This window comes from Meleagris gallopavo, chromosome 1 (assembly GCF_905368555.1).
Source record: "Meleagris gallopavo chromosome 1, MGAL_WU_HG_1.1, whole genome shotgun sequence".
In the NCBI taxonomy this organism is placed as follows: Eukaryota; Metazoa; Chordata; class Aves; order Galliformes; family Phasianidae; genus Meleagris; species Meleagris gallopavo.
In genome coordinates this window covers 172,350,255-172,365,961 of record NC_139404.1, presented here as the reverse complement: position 1 = coordinate 172,365,961, position 15,707 = coordinate 172,350,255, and the positions used below count along the sequence as shown (strand labels likewise).

General features: G+C 38.0%; 1 protein-coding gene across 6 annotated transcripts in view; it reads left to right on the top strand.

The window, feature by feature from the left end:
* Nucleotides 1-15,707, top strand: part of FRY (FRY microtubule binding protein) — a 238,116-nt gene that overhangs the window by 189,865 nt on the left and 32,544 nt on the right. For all 6 annotated transcript variants that reach the window (XM_085216046.1, XM_085216041.1, XM_085216042.1 and 3 more), the window contains 10 exons: nucleotides 1,806-2,004; nucleotides 2,646-2,767; nucleotides 3,652-3,839; nucleotides 4,743-4,837; nucleotides 6,416-7,017; nucleotides 8,561-8,658; nucleotides 8,751-8,921; nucleotides 13,190-13,330; nucleotides 13,837-14,016; nucleotides 15,031-15,192. In XM_085216046.1, the coding sequence (XP_085072172.1) occupies nucleotides 1,806-2,004; nucleotides 2,646-2,767; nucleotides 3,652-3,839; nucleotides 4,743-4,837; nucleotides 6,416-7,017; nucleotides 8,561-8,658; nucleotides 8,751-8,921; nucleotides 13,190-13,330; nucleotides 13,837-14,016; nucleotides 15,031-15,192 (1,958 nt within the window). The remainder of the gene's footprint in view (nucleotides 1-1,805; nucleotides 2,005-2,645; nucleotides 2,768-3,651; nucleotides 3,840-4,742; nucleotides 4,838-6,415; nucleotides 7,018-8,560; nucleotides 8,659-8,750; nucleotides 8,922-13,189; nucleotides 13,331-13,836; nucleotides 14,017-15,030; nucleotides 15,193-15,707) is intronic.

Below are 15,707 nucleotides of genomic sequence, written 5' to 3'. Positions count from 1 at the left end.
GCTGGAATATGCAGCTCAGATTTTCCATTCTTACATTAAATTTGACATGCTATAAACCCTCCCTTATACCACAGGTGCAATTCATTTCTGTCCTGAAATCTGTTTCTGCTTGACTAGACTTACTTCGTATCTCTCTAAAAAGGATGTTCTGTCAGTTTTTAGCAGTTTACCAGGATTTAAGGAATTGATTGGGAGCAGTTTGTTGAAAGCAGGTAGCTTACTACTGTCATTTAATATTACTGAAAGCAAGCATACTTTTGAGATTTGGAAGAGTCACGGAACCAGTGTAGAGTTATGGAGGTGGGATTTGTTGTCTGGAAGATGATGAATAACGTTATGATACACTGAGAAGTAGAAAGATCGTCAAATTAGTGGTATTTCCTTGGTTCCTTGGGAATATAGCCAAAAGTAACAAATACCTTCAACTTATAAAGAACATTGATAACTGATTATTCTTTTTGTGGGCTACAATGGATTGCTTTTTAGATAATGAGAACAGGGAAATCAGTAAATGCATTCAAGATTACTCAATTAGTTTGGCCTTTTTGGCCTTTTCAGTCTGAATAAATTCTGTGCAAAATTACCTCACATATGAACTTCCCAAATGACTTTTATGTACGTCTCTTTTCCAATACATGCCTTTGAATTATTAAATACAGAATAAAATTCTTACATTAAGGTGTTACTGTTTTTCTGCCAAAATGAAATACTGTTTTCATTCCAATCTCTGAAAAACATAGCTAGTACTCTCTGTCTTGGCCTCTTGTATCACAAAAGGTTTTCAACACTTTGTGTTTGGATTCTTTTTGATCAGCTAATATAAAGAGCCAAAATGTGGATGAGCAGCTATAGCAAAGAATCCTAAATGAGAATATTTCATCTGAGGTTCATTCCACTTAGTGTCAGACAACTAAACTAAGAGACTCCAAACTTGCAATGTACACGGCTGCTACGAAAATAATGCTTCTTGTTTTATTATATCAGCCCATGATGTCAGAGATGTATATTGATGGTATGGTAGTAGACACTGAACTTTCCCACTGATGTTTAATTACATTTTGTCACCATGCAGCAAACAGCAGCATAGGGACAGTCTGACAGAATGACATCTGATATGGAAGTGCATAAGAAGCAAAGGTATATCACTGAATTTTTCCATGAAGAAAAAAATAAGGCATCCACTGACACCTTAAGAAAATAGGTCTTAGTTTCCAATTCCAGCTCTGAGGTTGTGTGGCAAGTTTTTGATCCAGGAGACTGAAAACTTGCCGCTTGTTTTACTTACTTACTTGAAAATTTAATTACTTGTTTAACCTTAATGTTGAAAATATTTAATATGAATAGTCCAATCTTTACACATAGTCTTTGTTTCTGTTACATATGTAACATTGGGACAATATAATTCTCCTATGAAGTCCATCCTATGGAGTGCTTTACAGAGTCCAGCTAGCCCAGGGAAATGAGCTGAATTTTTCATGTACTTAGCTAACTTCAAAATCAGTTTCACAAAAAGGCATAATTCCAAATGTAAATGCCATGAAACATTTGTTTTTCGAGTACTGTAGTCCTTGAGCAGTAAAAGAGAAAACTATCTTGACTTTGATATTCTTCATTTTGCAATGGACTTTGCACAGTTAAAAACATTGCCATTTTCACTCTCATCATTATTTGAGGGCTGTTATGTTCTGCAGGTTTCTCCCGTGTTTCCCCACCCTCTGAAAAGAGCTGCTTGGTGTGGATGTGTTCATCTGTAACACTGGCCCAACAGTGCATTCCATCTTTATCTCCTCCCTTTCTGCTGGCAGGTGGCTTTGACTTTCTGCGGGAATACCAGTCCTCTCCGGTGCCAGACTCCGGCTTGAGCTCCAGCTCCACCTCCTCCAGTATCAGTCTGGGAGGCAGCAGTGGAAATCTCCCCCAGATTACACAAGAGGTTGAGGACATGGACACTGCTGCTGAAACAGATGAGAAAGCAAACAAATTAATTGAGTTTCTGACTACCAGGTAGTGGAGATAAGCAGAAGTTACATTTGTACTCAAAATGCATCTTTTTATGTGTTCTCTACAATTATCTGTAGCAATTTAAAGGATTGAAAGGAAAATGACAGAGCTTGCATAGTAATTACAGATTCCTGTTCCTCTTTTATTGATAAGTGTAGTAGTAGGTAGGTACTTAAAAGCATTACAGTGTCAGGAACATGATAAAAAAAATCTTGCCTGACAAGAATAAAATGTTTAATTGACTGATACTGTTATGTTCAACAGTGAACTAATGGAAAAAGACATTTATTTTATTATGCAGGTAGACAGGAGGTACACAAGGCATAGTGAAAGGCCATGGTGAAACTAATCCTATCTGCTGACTACAGCTGGCACATCCTAGGCAGAATAACAAATTCAAAAACAGGGATTTGTTTATGCTGCTCTCTAAATGGTATAGCATATACTTTGAGAGGTTGTGTATAATATAGCGTAGGTATAGTTATTTTCTTGTATCTTGCTCATATGCATCTTTTCAGTTGCATAATTTCCAGATTGTGGCCCTGGAAATATCCGATCGAATTTACAGTTTTTTTATTTTATCTGATTACATCTATTTCAGACGACTCAAAACTATTTTGCACTTTGTTATGTATTTCTTTAAGGGCATTTGGTCCACTGTGGTGCCATGAAGATATCACACCTAAAAATCAGAACACCAAGAGTGCCGAACAACTTACTAATTTTCTGCGTCATGTTGTATCTGTATTTAAAGATTCCAAGTCAGGTAGAAATACTTTTTTGCTTTCGTATCTAAAATATTCTCTCAGGCTCATGCAAAATGTTTATCTGCTGTGATTCAGTACGTCTGCTTGTGCAGAAGCACAAAATATTGTGTGTCTTAAGAACACTGAATGACATATGGAAGAATTGCTTTAGATGTTAAATGTTCCTTCAGATCTGTTGGTAGACAGCCATTTGGATGATTGGTTTACCAATCATATAATAGATATCAATAGATAAAAGCTCCTGTATATCCTTTTGGTGAAATAGACTGTTGTTAAAAAGTAAATGTCCTGTAGTAATTTGTCCTAGCAAGTAAATTTTAGTTTTCATTTATCATGTTTTTGGAGCATAGGAAATGTACCAAACATAAGTTGAATACCAACACAGTCGCTAATTAAATATCTTCCAAGACTGAAGCAGAATTCAGAATCAGCTTATTATATTTTTATTTATATTAATGTTTACAGATTTTATCCACAACCTAGTAAAGCTCATAGAAAGATTTCTAATTCAGCTTAGCTTTAGGTCTGGGAGTGTTTGCATTACTGCTGGTAAGAATGGTGTGTGGCTTCAAAGTTTGTCCAAGAATTGTAAAAAAAAGCTTGAAATCATGTGAAAAATATATTTTTCTGAGCAAAACATTTCCAGACCGAGAATTTTGGATTTGCAAAGTTTACTTTCTTACACTCTATGTGAAATAAATGTAAAAGTGGGAAGTTCTCCCCAAACAATATACTTCTGCATCCTCTGCGTCCATTTCTTAGGGGCTATACAGGACACGCTAGAATATATGTCCTCCCCAGAGTGTTAGTTCAGCCTGTATATGATCCACAGTAAAGTCTGCGAAAATTAAAAAGAAAAATGACCTACGGCTCTTTTGCTTAGGTTTTCATTTGGAGCAGCATCTGAGTGAGGTTGCTTTACAAACAGCTCTTTCAAGCTCTTCAAGACACTACGCAGGTCGCTCTTTCCAGATATTCAGGGCCCTGAAACAGCCCCTTTCTGCACATGCGTTGTCTGATCTCCTCTCAAGATTGGTGGAAGTTATTGGAGAGCATGGAGATGAGATTCAGGTACGTCGTTCTTCACAGCACTGTTGATTTAAGGTACATTTAATTTAAAAATACAGTTTTAACAGGTGTTCTGGAGTCAAGTGGTGCAAGGTATACAATGTGGCCTTAGAAAAGGGTTCCTCTGAATTTACTGAACCTAAATATACCCAAAGCCCACTTTAGGCTGTTGTAGTCTTATGAAACACCTAGAAGACATTTAGTAGATGTCACTGAATAATCTTCATGATGACCGTTTTTCTCTTTTCATTTCATTAATTTGTGCTTAAGAAGCCAATCATCCTATCTGCCACGGCAAGAAAAACCCACGGCCACCACCTCGTTCCTCAGATGTTTAAAACTTTTTGAATAAAGAAATCCACACCATCCATAACAACACAAAACTTACTGATCTAACTTGATCCAGTCTTCCCTCAGTGAACCGAGATGTTCACTCAGTTTAGCTAAATAGACTTTTCTTTCCTTCAGCCTTACAGACAGAGCCTATTTATTAAGAGATTCATGACTTACACAAAGAGAACTGCTAGCTCTTAATAAGAAATAGACTGACATTACTTCCATATTTTACGTAGGTAATGAAACTGCCACCAGATGACAGTAGTATTCTGTCACAATGGCTTGCATGGAATTTAAACCAGTGACCTGCAAAGTCAGAGGTTCTGTATGCCATTATTGGTCCCCTGATGAGATATGTGCTCTTCTTGCGTGCCTTCATAGATCAGTCAGAGGCAGAAAATAAAACATAGTGACATTTTAATGTTCAGAGTAATGGCAGTGGTGTGAATGTAGTTCTGTTTTCAGAAGAAATCATTTTCAATAGGTGACTTTATTTTATGAACTAAATATTATTGAATATTCATTATTTTCAAAATCTTTGTTGAAATGACTAATCTCATGCATTGATAGGGGTATGTAATGGAAGCACTACTTACTTTGGAAGCTGCAGTGGATAATCTGTCTGACTGTTTGAAGAACAGTGATCTTTTGACAGTGTTATCTCGGTAAGAGCCTGCTTCACCTACGTATATCTTTCTTTTTCTATGTCTCATGATACAAAGTGTGTGGTTCTGCAACCTGACAGCATTAAATGATTTTTGATACAATTGGGTCCATTTGCAGCCTTCACAGAACTCAACTAACAGCACATCACAGCCAGATTTTGCAGTAGCTGGAATACTGTTGATAGAACTAATGGAACTTTCCAATGCTTTGTAAATTCTGTCATGTTGCCACTAGGCTATAATTTATTTAAATATCCTAGAAAAATATTATCTTTTTTGCTCTTTGTGTTTTTGTACCATATGCTTTAAAACATATCTAGAAAAAAAGTTGTGATTTAGAATATTGGTTTCATAGATCATGTTATTCTCAGTTTTTTTCCCATACTGATTTTGCTAATGGCTTAGACTATTTTTCTGAGACTGCTGGCCTTGAAGTAGACATTTGTGCATTAAGGGAAAATTCAGGTTATTTCTGTAACACGGCTATTACCAGGACTGAGGGAAAACTAATGTCTGTTGGTCTCCTCATAGCAAGGACAGCATTGAGAACATCTTTGTGAAAGTTAGCATTAAGTTACCAAGCTTTACCTACAAGATAGAAAACACAGGGACTATCATTCAGATTGGATATTAGGAAAAATTTATCCTCAGGAAGAGTGGTAATGCATTGGAGCAGTCTACCTAGGGAGGTTGTGGAGTCAGGATCCTTTGGAGATGTGTGGAAAACATGGAGGTGTGACACTGAGGAGGATGGATAGTGAGCATGGTGGGGATGGGCTGATGGTTGGACCAGATGATCTTAGATGTCTTTCCAAACCTGATGATTCTTTGATTCTATGATTGTATGTTTGCTGAAGCTAGCAGGTGAAGTATTGTTGTATCATACTGCAGAGGCAAAACACAAGTATTGCTTAATGACAGAGTGGAGCTGGGGCAATACAGTTTCTGCTTTCTAGACTAAGAGCTATTCTTCAGTGCATATTGTAGGAAAGAGCAAGATGGAGCACCAAAGAAGAAACATTTCAGAAGGTAATGGGGTGCAGTATTTACCTTAGCAGGATGTGTACTAGCAAGGAGAACTTTGGCAACCACACGACAGGTCTTCTGAGACTAATGTGGTATATTGGTCATTCTGCTTAATATACAGTATTTCTAATTTCTACATTTCTTCACATTATTCCTTAAGCCACTGCATATTTTTCCTGCCAGCTGCTGAGGTTTCTCCACTGATGAAGGCATTTTAAAGACCAACAGATTTCAGTTTTACCATTGCCCCTTTTTATGGACACTTCTGCAAGTCGCTTGACAGCTCTGTCTCTCCTATCCCCATGTCATTTAGACCTGTCTACATTGTGGGTTATCCTGTTATGATTTGGCATTGTGCCATGTGAACCTGACTTCTATCATGTCTGTGAGAACTTCTGGAATAAAAAAGGCAAGATGCAGTAGGCAGTTTGCTCATTTACTTTTTCTGTTTAAGTATTTATTTACATTTTGATAAGTACATGCATCCAGTATTTACAGGATTCAAGCTGTGCATTCACACTTCACAATATATGTTCTTTGTTTTGGGTTCAGTTCATCTTCGCCAGATTTAACATCAAGCACCAAGCTGACTGCAAGCAGGAAAAGCACGGGCCAACTGAATGTCAATCCTGCAGGCAGTAACACAGCCACTGCTGAACGAAGCAGACACCAGAGGAGCTTCTCTGTACCCAAGAAGTTCGGAGATGTGGACAAGTCCTCAGATCCACCTCGCAGTGCCACTCTAGACAGAATTCAGGCATGCACCCAGCAAGGCCTCTCTTCTAAAACCAGAAGTTCATCTTCTCTAAAGGACAGTCTCACTGACCCATCCCATATTAACAATCCAACCAACCTACTGGCCACTATCTTCTGGGTTGCTGTGGCTTTGATGGAATCTGATTTTGAGTTTGAGTATCTAATGGCATTGCGGTTACTGAATAAACTTCTGGCTCATTTGCCACTAGATAAAGCTGAAAATCGAGAGAAGTTAGAGAAGTTGCAAGGGCAGCTGAAGTGGGCAGACTTCTCAGGGCTTCAGCAGCTACTCCTGAAAGGATTTACCTCCCTTACTACTACTGATCTCACACTACAACTCTTCAGTTTGCTCACACCAGTGTCTCGAATATCCATGGTGGATTCCTCCCAAGCTATAGGTAAAAACAGTATATTTTTCACTCTTTCAGTTTCTGTTGCTGTTATTTTTGATGTCAGACCTCACTGGGCTACCTGCATAAAACCCCAAATGGCACTTTTATCTTCTAATATAGTCATTGTTTAGATTCATGTGCTTTTTGGAAGTTTTGTAGCAATACAGCATGTTTCTGAAGAGTGAATCGATTGCAAAGTGAGGCTTTGGAGGAGAGCAGTCATGTATTTAACAATTCACTTTTAGGGCTTAGCAGCTTATACAGTTTCTGAGTGCTGATAAAATTAACAATGTATGACAAATTTCACATAACCTATTTTTTCCACTTCTTCCACTGAATTATTATCCAGAATATTACAGATTATATGATTTAAATAAGCGCTTTGTGCGATTTTTCTTAGCACATATTGAGAGTAAGAGTACAAATGCAGTGAACAGGTTTTCCCTCTGTAAGCACCTGTGTGTGGTGCTCCCTGTCCCTGGAGGCTTTCAAGGAGAGTCTATATCAGGCCCTGGGCAACTTGATCCAGCTGTGCGCATCTCTATTCATTGCCAGAGAGTTGGACTAGAGGGTCTTTAAAGGTCCTTTCCAACTCTATTCTGTAATTCTATGATTCTATGTGAACTGATCTTCTGCTGGACATTTCACACATGGGCTGTGAAGTTACCATCTGAAAGTATCTTTATCTCTTCTCTGAGTGTAGAGGAAGCCTAGAGAAATTTTGCTCCTAACTTGGGCCCCATGTTTGATTGTATAAAATGATCATAAATGATTAGAAGGTTATTTTCATTAGTCCAGATTCTTTTCCAAAAAACCTGATTGTGCTGGTTACAATAATTTGATACTAAGCTCTCAGCTCCCACATGAACTGGAGTAGTTTTTGTTACAGCTCTGCATTACAATCACTGGCAGCCCTGAGCCAACTATGAGTTGGTGCGAAAGAGCTGAATCTTGCTCCTGAATGAGCCCATGTGCTGATGACAGGGGATGCCTCTTCATGCAGGAGCCATCTACTAGCTTTGGAACCACACATTTGGGAAGTTCCATTTGACAACTTACATCTGAATTTTGATTCATTACTGTTATTACTTCAGCAATGTAAAAAATGGAAGCTATGTCTAGCAGCCCAACTAAAACAGTTGTTTGTTTATCACTGAATTTCTTCATGTGTTTGAGCAGCAGTGATCAAAAAGTCTCTAATGTTAAGACTGCTAAGTGGAAAAGATAAAAATACTCTGTAGCAAGAATAAGGAATATACTCCTGTGAGATACCCTGTAAATACCTGTTTCTGTGATATTACTGTTTGCAGAAGTAGGTTCATTCTTTATAACATATTGGTGCCTAATTGATAGACTGGATTTTCAAACTAAGTCTCCTTTTAAGACAAATGTGGTGTGGCAGTGGTGTGAACAATTTGACAAGAATCTGTGTGAGTTTATGGGTAATGTAATTCTGGAACTGTGACCTGCCCCAAAAATACCATCTTAAAGATTGCTGTGACTCTTACCATCAGGAATATCCATTCTGTTCTTTATTTTCCTGTTCTAGGATTTCCACTGAATGTTTTGTGTCTTCTGCCCCATTTAATTCAGCATTTTGACAGCCCAAACCAGTTTTGTAAAGACGTAGCTGAAAGGATTGCACAGGTATGAAAGTTATTTACTCTTTTGTACATCTGCAAATCTTTAAAATGCAATTGCTTTGTTCTTAATGTGTTTTGAAATTTATATTTACTTAGGTTTGTTTGGAGGAAAAGAACCCCAAGCTATCAAATCTTGCACATGTCATGAGCCTTTATAAAACACACAGCTACACAAGGGACTGCGCTACCTGGGTGAATGTGGTCTGCCGTTATCTTCACGAAGCATTTGCTGATATTACTTTGAATATGGTTACATATTTGGCTGAGGTAAGTTTTCAGAGACTTCTTGCCATTTTAATCTTTCTCTTGCCTAACAACCAAAGAGCTGAATTTTGGGAGATTACTGAGGGATCTCTGTAGCTGTTACTAAAAATGAAGAATAAAGAGCAGAAATAGCAGAAAAGAAACAGATTTACTGCAAGAAATTAATGTTTCTTATAGCCAGGTTCTCTGTCAGAAAGCTTAAATAAAGTCAGCAGCCATCTCTGATACTGACTGTCCACATATTTTTGAAACCTAAGAGTCCAGGCTGCACACCCTCACTGAGACTTCAGGGCATGGTTGGCTCTTCATCAAGTTGCAGTTAATCACCATGTTTGCAGATGAGAGCTCTAACAGTCATGTCAGATCTTCACTGATGGTGAAAGCCACGACTCTTCTGTTAGAAACTAAACCAAGAACCTGAGATTTTTCTCTTTATAAATTCAGGGACTCTGAAAAGCTATAAGCTCTTCAAACATGCCAACTCTGATTCCTCCAGAATTAATGATCTTATTCATTGGCAAACTTGAATTTCCAATGAACAAATGCTATAAATACCAAGGTCTAAGCTTTTTCTCCTTTGTTTTCCCAGCCTTAGGAAAGCATTTGCCCCTCTGTTTTACCTTCAGTGTTGTATGCACAATTCTTGGTGTTGCTGCATCTCTACAAAGGCTGTTGAATGTGATCTTCGTTTGCATTAAGTGCGTTAGGCACTTCCTCTTTAATGTAGTTTAGCACCAGGCTACTATATGAACAGCAAATCAAGCAAGTTTTTGACCATAATTAAGTCACATTCCTCAGGCAACACCATCATCAAAGGATAACAGAGTAGTAAGCACGACTTCCTTTCTCCATATTTACATTAACTGCAGCTCTGTTGAGTCATGTCTGGGGAGTGTTTGCATGGGCACAGGGTAGCTGCCAGTCTGAACGAATAGCAAGGGGCAAGAAACCATCTTGTTCAGCCTGCTGTGTAGCCATAAAAAGACTTTTCCAGCATTCTGGATGTTTTTCTCCTTTTCTCATTAACTGATCCCCAGAGCAGCACAAAAAATGTTCTGCTGTCTCCTGTAAATCAATTGTGGGATACACTGTAAATATGTACAACTGAATGGGTTAAGAGCCCCACTGGGCAACCTCCAGTTGAATGTTATAGCCGCTGGTTATAAAGCCTGTGCTATAACAATCCTGGCTCAGTCCCCAGTGCTTGAGCCTGTAGGGTACTGGGAAATGTTCAGAGCTTAGAAATAAAAATATAAATCCATGTTGCAGTGGTGACACCTCCACACTCATGGGTTCACCTTCAGAAAGGGTCTTTCTGCCACAAATTTTTACAACTGTGAGAACAAATGCTCTCAGCAAAAGGCAAAAGCTTCAATTACTGCCATTCAGACAAAGACTTTCATTTAATCTGTTTGATGGAAGGTAATTGCTTGTCAGCTATAAGGGTATGAGCTGTATGTCTTAAAATGAGACATTTGAATAATATCCAAACCTTGCAGTGACAAGCAGTGCTCCTTACTCTGTTCTACAGCTACAGCCATGGAAAACGAGAAATTTCATCTAGGCAAATATTTGGGGATCTCAGTTTACAGATGAGGAAAAATCGTTGTTTAACAGTGCAGTAGAATTTTGAACCTCTGCTACAAAAATCAGCATACAAACCAATAGCTAGAAGCCTACTGTCATTTTATGTTAGATTGTTGCATATTCGTGTTTAAAAGTCAACTTTATAGCATGAGAGTACAATCATCCTAGAACCATATCTGAGTTAGCATGGGTCTTGTGTTAAACTAGTAATTAGACCAGGATCATTCTTAGGCTGAAACAGTCAATACAGGAGAAAGGGCAGGAAGCACACAGTGATTGTAATATGCCTATGGTAGATGTTCACTCCTCATTGTTAGAGGACTTCCTGTGATGGAAACATGAACATTAATAACCCCTTAGAAGCCAAGGAATCGCTAGATCTGCCTTGCAAGGAGAAGCACATCCTAGATCAGGTATAATCCCAATGCTACCTTGTCAACTGGGTGTGGCTTGTGAGATACCTTCTATATTCTCATCTCAGTGCACAAGGAATACATTTCTTTGCCTGATAAATGTAGCCTGAGAAGTGCTGCCAGATTTGGAGAGACAAAGGCAGCATTCATTCAACCATCAGCAGGCAACCCTGGCAGCCCTTGGAGGAGAAGGCTTTGCTTTCCATCAACTTCCTAGTTAACCGCTGCTTCAGGAAACTGAGCTAACAGAGTGTGCTACCCTAGACCCAGAAAAACCCTACCATACCCTGGAGAGGAATCTACAAGTTTTCAAAACAGTTCATAGGAACCAGAGTCAAAGACTGAGAATAGTTAGATTTCATTTTGCAAATGTAGTGGGACCGCCTTGTCCTGGAATTCACTGATCTGAATGATGTGTTATCTAAACTCCCACCTTGCTGCTGGTTTTGTTACTCATCATAGCCAAAGAATTCTTACTGTTTTAAGTGAGTTTTAAAATTGTTATTCCTTACCACACTTTAGTTCTCATGAGAAATTCATGATGCATTCAAATACACTTGAACTATCAAAAGCCACATACAATAATTACACCAAATGAAAACTGACATAGTCCACAAATGTTTATAAAGTTTAGAGAGGAAGATGTTTTTAAGCCAAACGATTCTGTTGACAACAAACTTATACAAAACTGAATGGAAATTGGAAGCTTTCCTAGAACAGTTTTCTTGCCAGTTACAGAGGAGAAAATCTCACTATTACCCAAGAATTTATATTCCTTTTAAAAAAGTGACTATCTGATGTAAAAACCTCTGCTTGAGAACACAGAATTCCTTCCTCTCATCCAGATTGTTTCTTTCTATCCTTTATTTTATGCTTAAATGATGTACCAAGTGATGTGCTGGATAAGGTGAAACAGTGTACAAGGACAGAATCGAGATCCTAACAGAACACAAGAAAATGCCTATAACCCTGTTTTGAAAAATTGCTAAGCACATTTATTTCTCAGGAAAGGTATTGATGGACTGTAGCTGTTTACCTTGTAGAAACTTTAATTTCAAAACTTCCTGCCATCCTTTTGTAGAGGAATGGATAAAGCATGGTGAGTTCTATATTGTGCTATAGTAGAGTTTGCGTACTTTGTTTTATGAATCACTGCTTACTGCTCCTTTTTACTGATAAATCAGTAGATACTTCATGGGATGACATACTCTGCTCTACCTGAGCAGTTCATTTCTGCTGGCATGAAACATCATTTCAATAGAAAGCTTTTCAGGTCATTCAGGGCAGTGAGTGCATCTAGTAAATTACTAGTTTCCTCTTGAGTAACATTTGGCATTTTTGTCTTTTGGAAGACTAATGACATGAGACACTGTGAAGTCTTTTAAAAGTAATTTTCTAGATCTTCTAATCAGTGCTAGAAGAATATTTTGTTGGCCTGAATGTAAAGGTAGTTTCTAATCTTGAAGCTCCTGGTAACCTTTAGCGCTAACGTTTAACTGCCTCTGACATTTGTGGGGAGGGACAGTAGCTGTCAGTAGTGAAAGAATGTGCTACCTTCCAGGAAATGTTCAGCTCTTTCACCCACATGCAAACATAACATGTCTGTTTGTATGGATCCTGAATTAGTCATGTATATGTTTGAGCACAGTTCTGTTTCCAAGTTTCATTGTGGTATTCCAGTATATGCATTCAGCTGTTCCAAGATTCCGGGATCTAGATCAAGCCCCTCTTTGTATTAGTGTGTACATAAGGACACTCCAGGGAATCCATCTCCTCCTTAGCAGAAAGTGTTTCCTTGGCAGTTACAGCTAGTGAACAGTGGCAATGAAGTATGTTTGGTAAATATCGGTGTCTGAATAGTAGTAGTTTTGTTTCTTTAGTATGTTGTTTTTTTTCTCCTTGACTTTCAGCAAAGGCAGAAATATAAAGGTACTCCCCTGTTTTTATTGGATGTACTTCCCCTATTAATGTGTAAATATTACCTGCCGGTTTACTCAACTGTAGAATCTGTTTTCTGGATAAGCTAGGGCAAGCGTATATAGAAGATATGTTTCATTATCAAAACAGGCTGGCATTTGGCTCTCAGCTTAAAGCTTTATTTTATTTCACACTTTTATCATCATCTCTTGTAAAATGTTTGTAAAATGCTATTGCAAAATGAGTGGGTGAGGAGAGATTAACAATAAAAGTACTATTCATGAAACTAGTAACTTTTCTTTTAGGGAAGAAGGTCTCAAAATTTATCTATAATCACTTCACTTTTTTTAACAGCTGCTAGAAAAAGGTCTTCCCAGTATGCAGCAGTCCCTCTTGCAGATGATCTACAGTCTTCTCAGCTATATGGACCTGTCAGCTATTCCTGTCAAACAGTTCAACATGGAAGTGCTAAAAACTATTGAAAAATATGTACAGGTAAATTTCTCCTTTATATTAAAATAGGAACTTTACAGTATTTAGTACGTTGATTTTCTTTGTATGATTTTAAGACTACGTTAGTACTGAGACCATCCACTGTGATAACTAATTAATAAACATCCTTACGCCTAATAGGCTGTGTGTCCCCAAATAAGATGCCCAGCTGTGTGTTCTCTGTGTGGGAAGGGTTAAACTGCAGCTATATTGCTTTGGGAAGCAGCTTGATACCAGGCAGATCCTGACTGACCTCTCTTTTTAATAATTAGTGTGAGGGAAATGTGGCATAAGCACTTTCTTTTACAATGGTACCTTAAGCAAGGGGCTTAGTTTCTGCTTTGAAACTGTTCTGTAAATATATATTTAGTCAGTGAACAAGACAGAGAAAAAACAGTATTATTCCAAGTCCACATTCTTATTATGTGTAAAAAATATGACTGTAAATTGTAAATAGTTATGAAAATATGTGAATCTTTCATTTGCTGATTAAATATATCTCTTTCTAGAGCATTCACTGGAGAGAAGCTTTGAATATCCTGAAGCTGGTAGTTTCTCGTTCCGCCAGTTTAGTTCTACCATCATATCAACACAATGATCTTTCAAAAATGGAAATTCATCGAGTGTGGAACAGTGCTTCCAAAGAGCTGCCAGGGAAGACGTTAGAGTTTCACTTTGATATTTCAGAGGTACTTCTTGTAATTCTGCTGCTTAACACCTTGGTGAATCTTGTCATTCAGTAGTTCCTTAATCAAGTTGTAGCTCCTTAAGAAATCAGAGAAGTTGTGAAATAAAGGAAACTAACAATAGGACTAGAGAGAATGGCCTTAAGTTGTGCCAAGGGAAATTCAGGTTGGGCATTAGGAAAAACTCCTCCAAAAGTGGTCAGGTGTTGGAAGGAGCTGCCCAGGGAGGTGGTGGAGTCACCATCCCCAGAGGCGTTCGAGAAACATTTAGATGTTGTACTGAGGGACATGGTTTAGGGGAAATAATGGTGGTAGTTGGGTTGTTGGACAGGATAATCTTGCAGGTCTTTTCCAACCTGGGTAATTCTATAATAGAAGAGATAATTTGAACTCTTTTACAGGAGTGATTATCCTAAAGATCCTGTATACCTTTCAATTTTGTAGAATTGAATGGTCTTACTGACTTTAATGGGAAATCATTCAAGTTATAGTTATGAATCTGCATGATTGCTTGTGGCATTATAGATTTCTTTGTGTAGGTAACAGTGAGAATATTGTTATAAAGGTCTTCTTTTTTTCATGTAGGAACATGAAATTTCTAGTAAATGCTGAGCTGTCATGAATCCAAGGAAGAATTTCATTGTGCATTAAAATGGGGCCAGACTGCTCAGTAATCTTAATCTGGATTTGAAATAAATTTCATAAACTTTCAGGTTTTATTGTTGAAATTGCAGATTTTTGGGTTACTTCTTATGTTATAAAATGTTTTGACAGTTTCTTTGAATGTTAGCTATTTTTGAATTCAAGCACAAGCTACTAGGGATGGCAACAGCTACTGAGAGTTCACAGTGTAAAGTAATGCACGTACCAAGTGACATGAAATTTGCTACATTCCTTTTTTCACCCATGCTTGTGATGTTCGGAGCAATCTTTACCTGCAACTGAAGTGATAGGCCCCATTTTAAGTTCCTCCTGGAGCACTGCATTGTATTAGTGGATATTTACTCTCTGTTTAAGACTCCAATTATTGGGAGGCGGTACGATGAGCTGCAAAGTTCTTCTGGACGAGATGGTAAACCCAGGGCAATGGCTGTCACCCGAAGCACTTCTTCAACCTCATCAGGATCTAACTCCAATGTCCTTGTTCCTGTGAGCTGGAAGAGACCACAGTACTCTCAGGTAAACTCCTTTAAAATAGCCCACTATTCCTTAATAGTTGCACTTGGAGCAGTTGAATTAACACAAATTGGATTCCAGGCTGGCTGTGTGTGCTAAATATCTCTCTAGGATTCAGAAATGAACTGAGTTATGTTTTGTTTCTATACGGCATTCTTTTAACCTGTAGACTTCAATGTCAGATGACTCAACTGATGGGTGAGCTCAGCGAGGAGAGCAGACAGACAGCAAGTGCTATTTTCTAAGTGTTGTTTTCTTGGAAAATATATAAAAAGAATTCCTTGGAACAACGTTCCTAAAAGTTATATTTGATTATGTTACTGATTATGTCTAGCTGCAAGTTAAAACTATGCATAATAAATATATTTAATGGATTGGGGTTTTTTTGTGGTTTTTGTTTTTAACATAGCAAATTATGTAGGAATGACTCAGCCCTTTTGCAGAACATAATTATATACGTGCTTAATTGCAAACTCCTAAACTGCCCCTTCTGAAGTTATCCACAGGATCTAATGTTT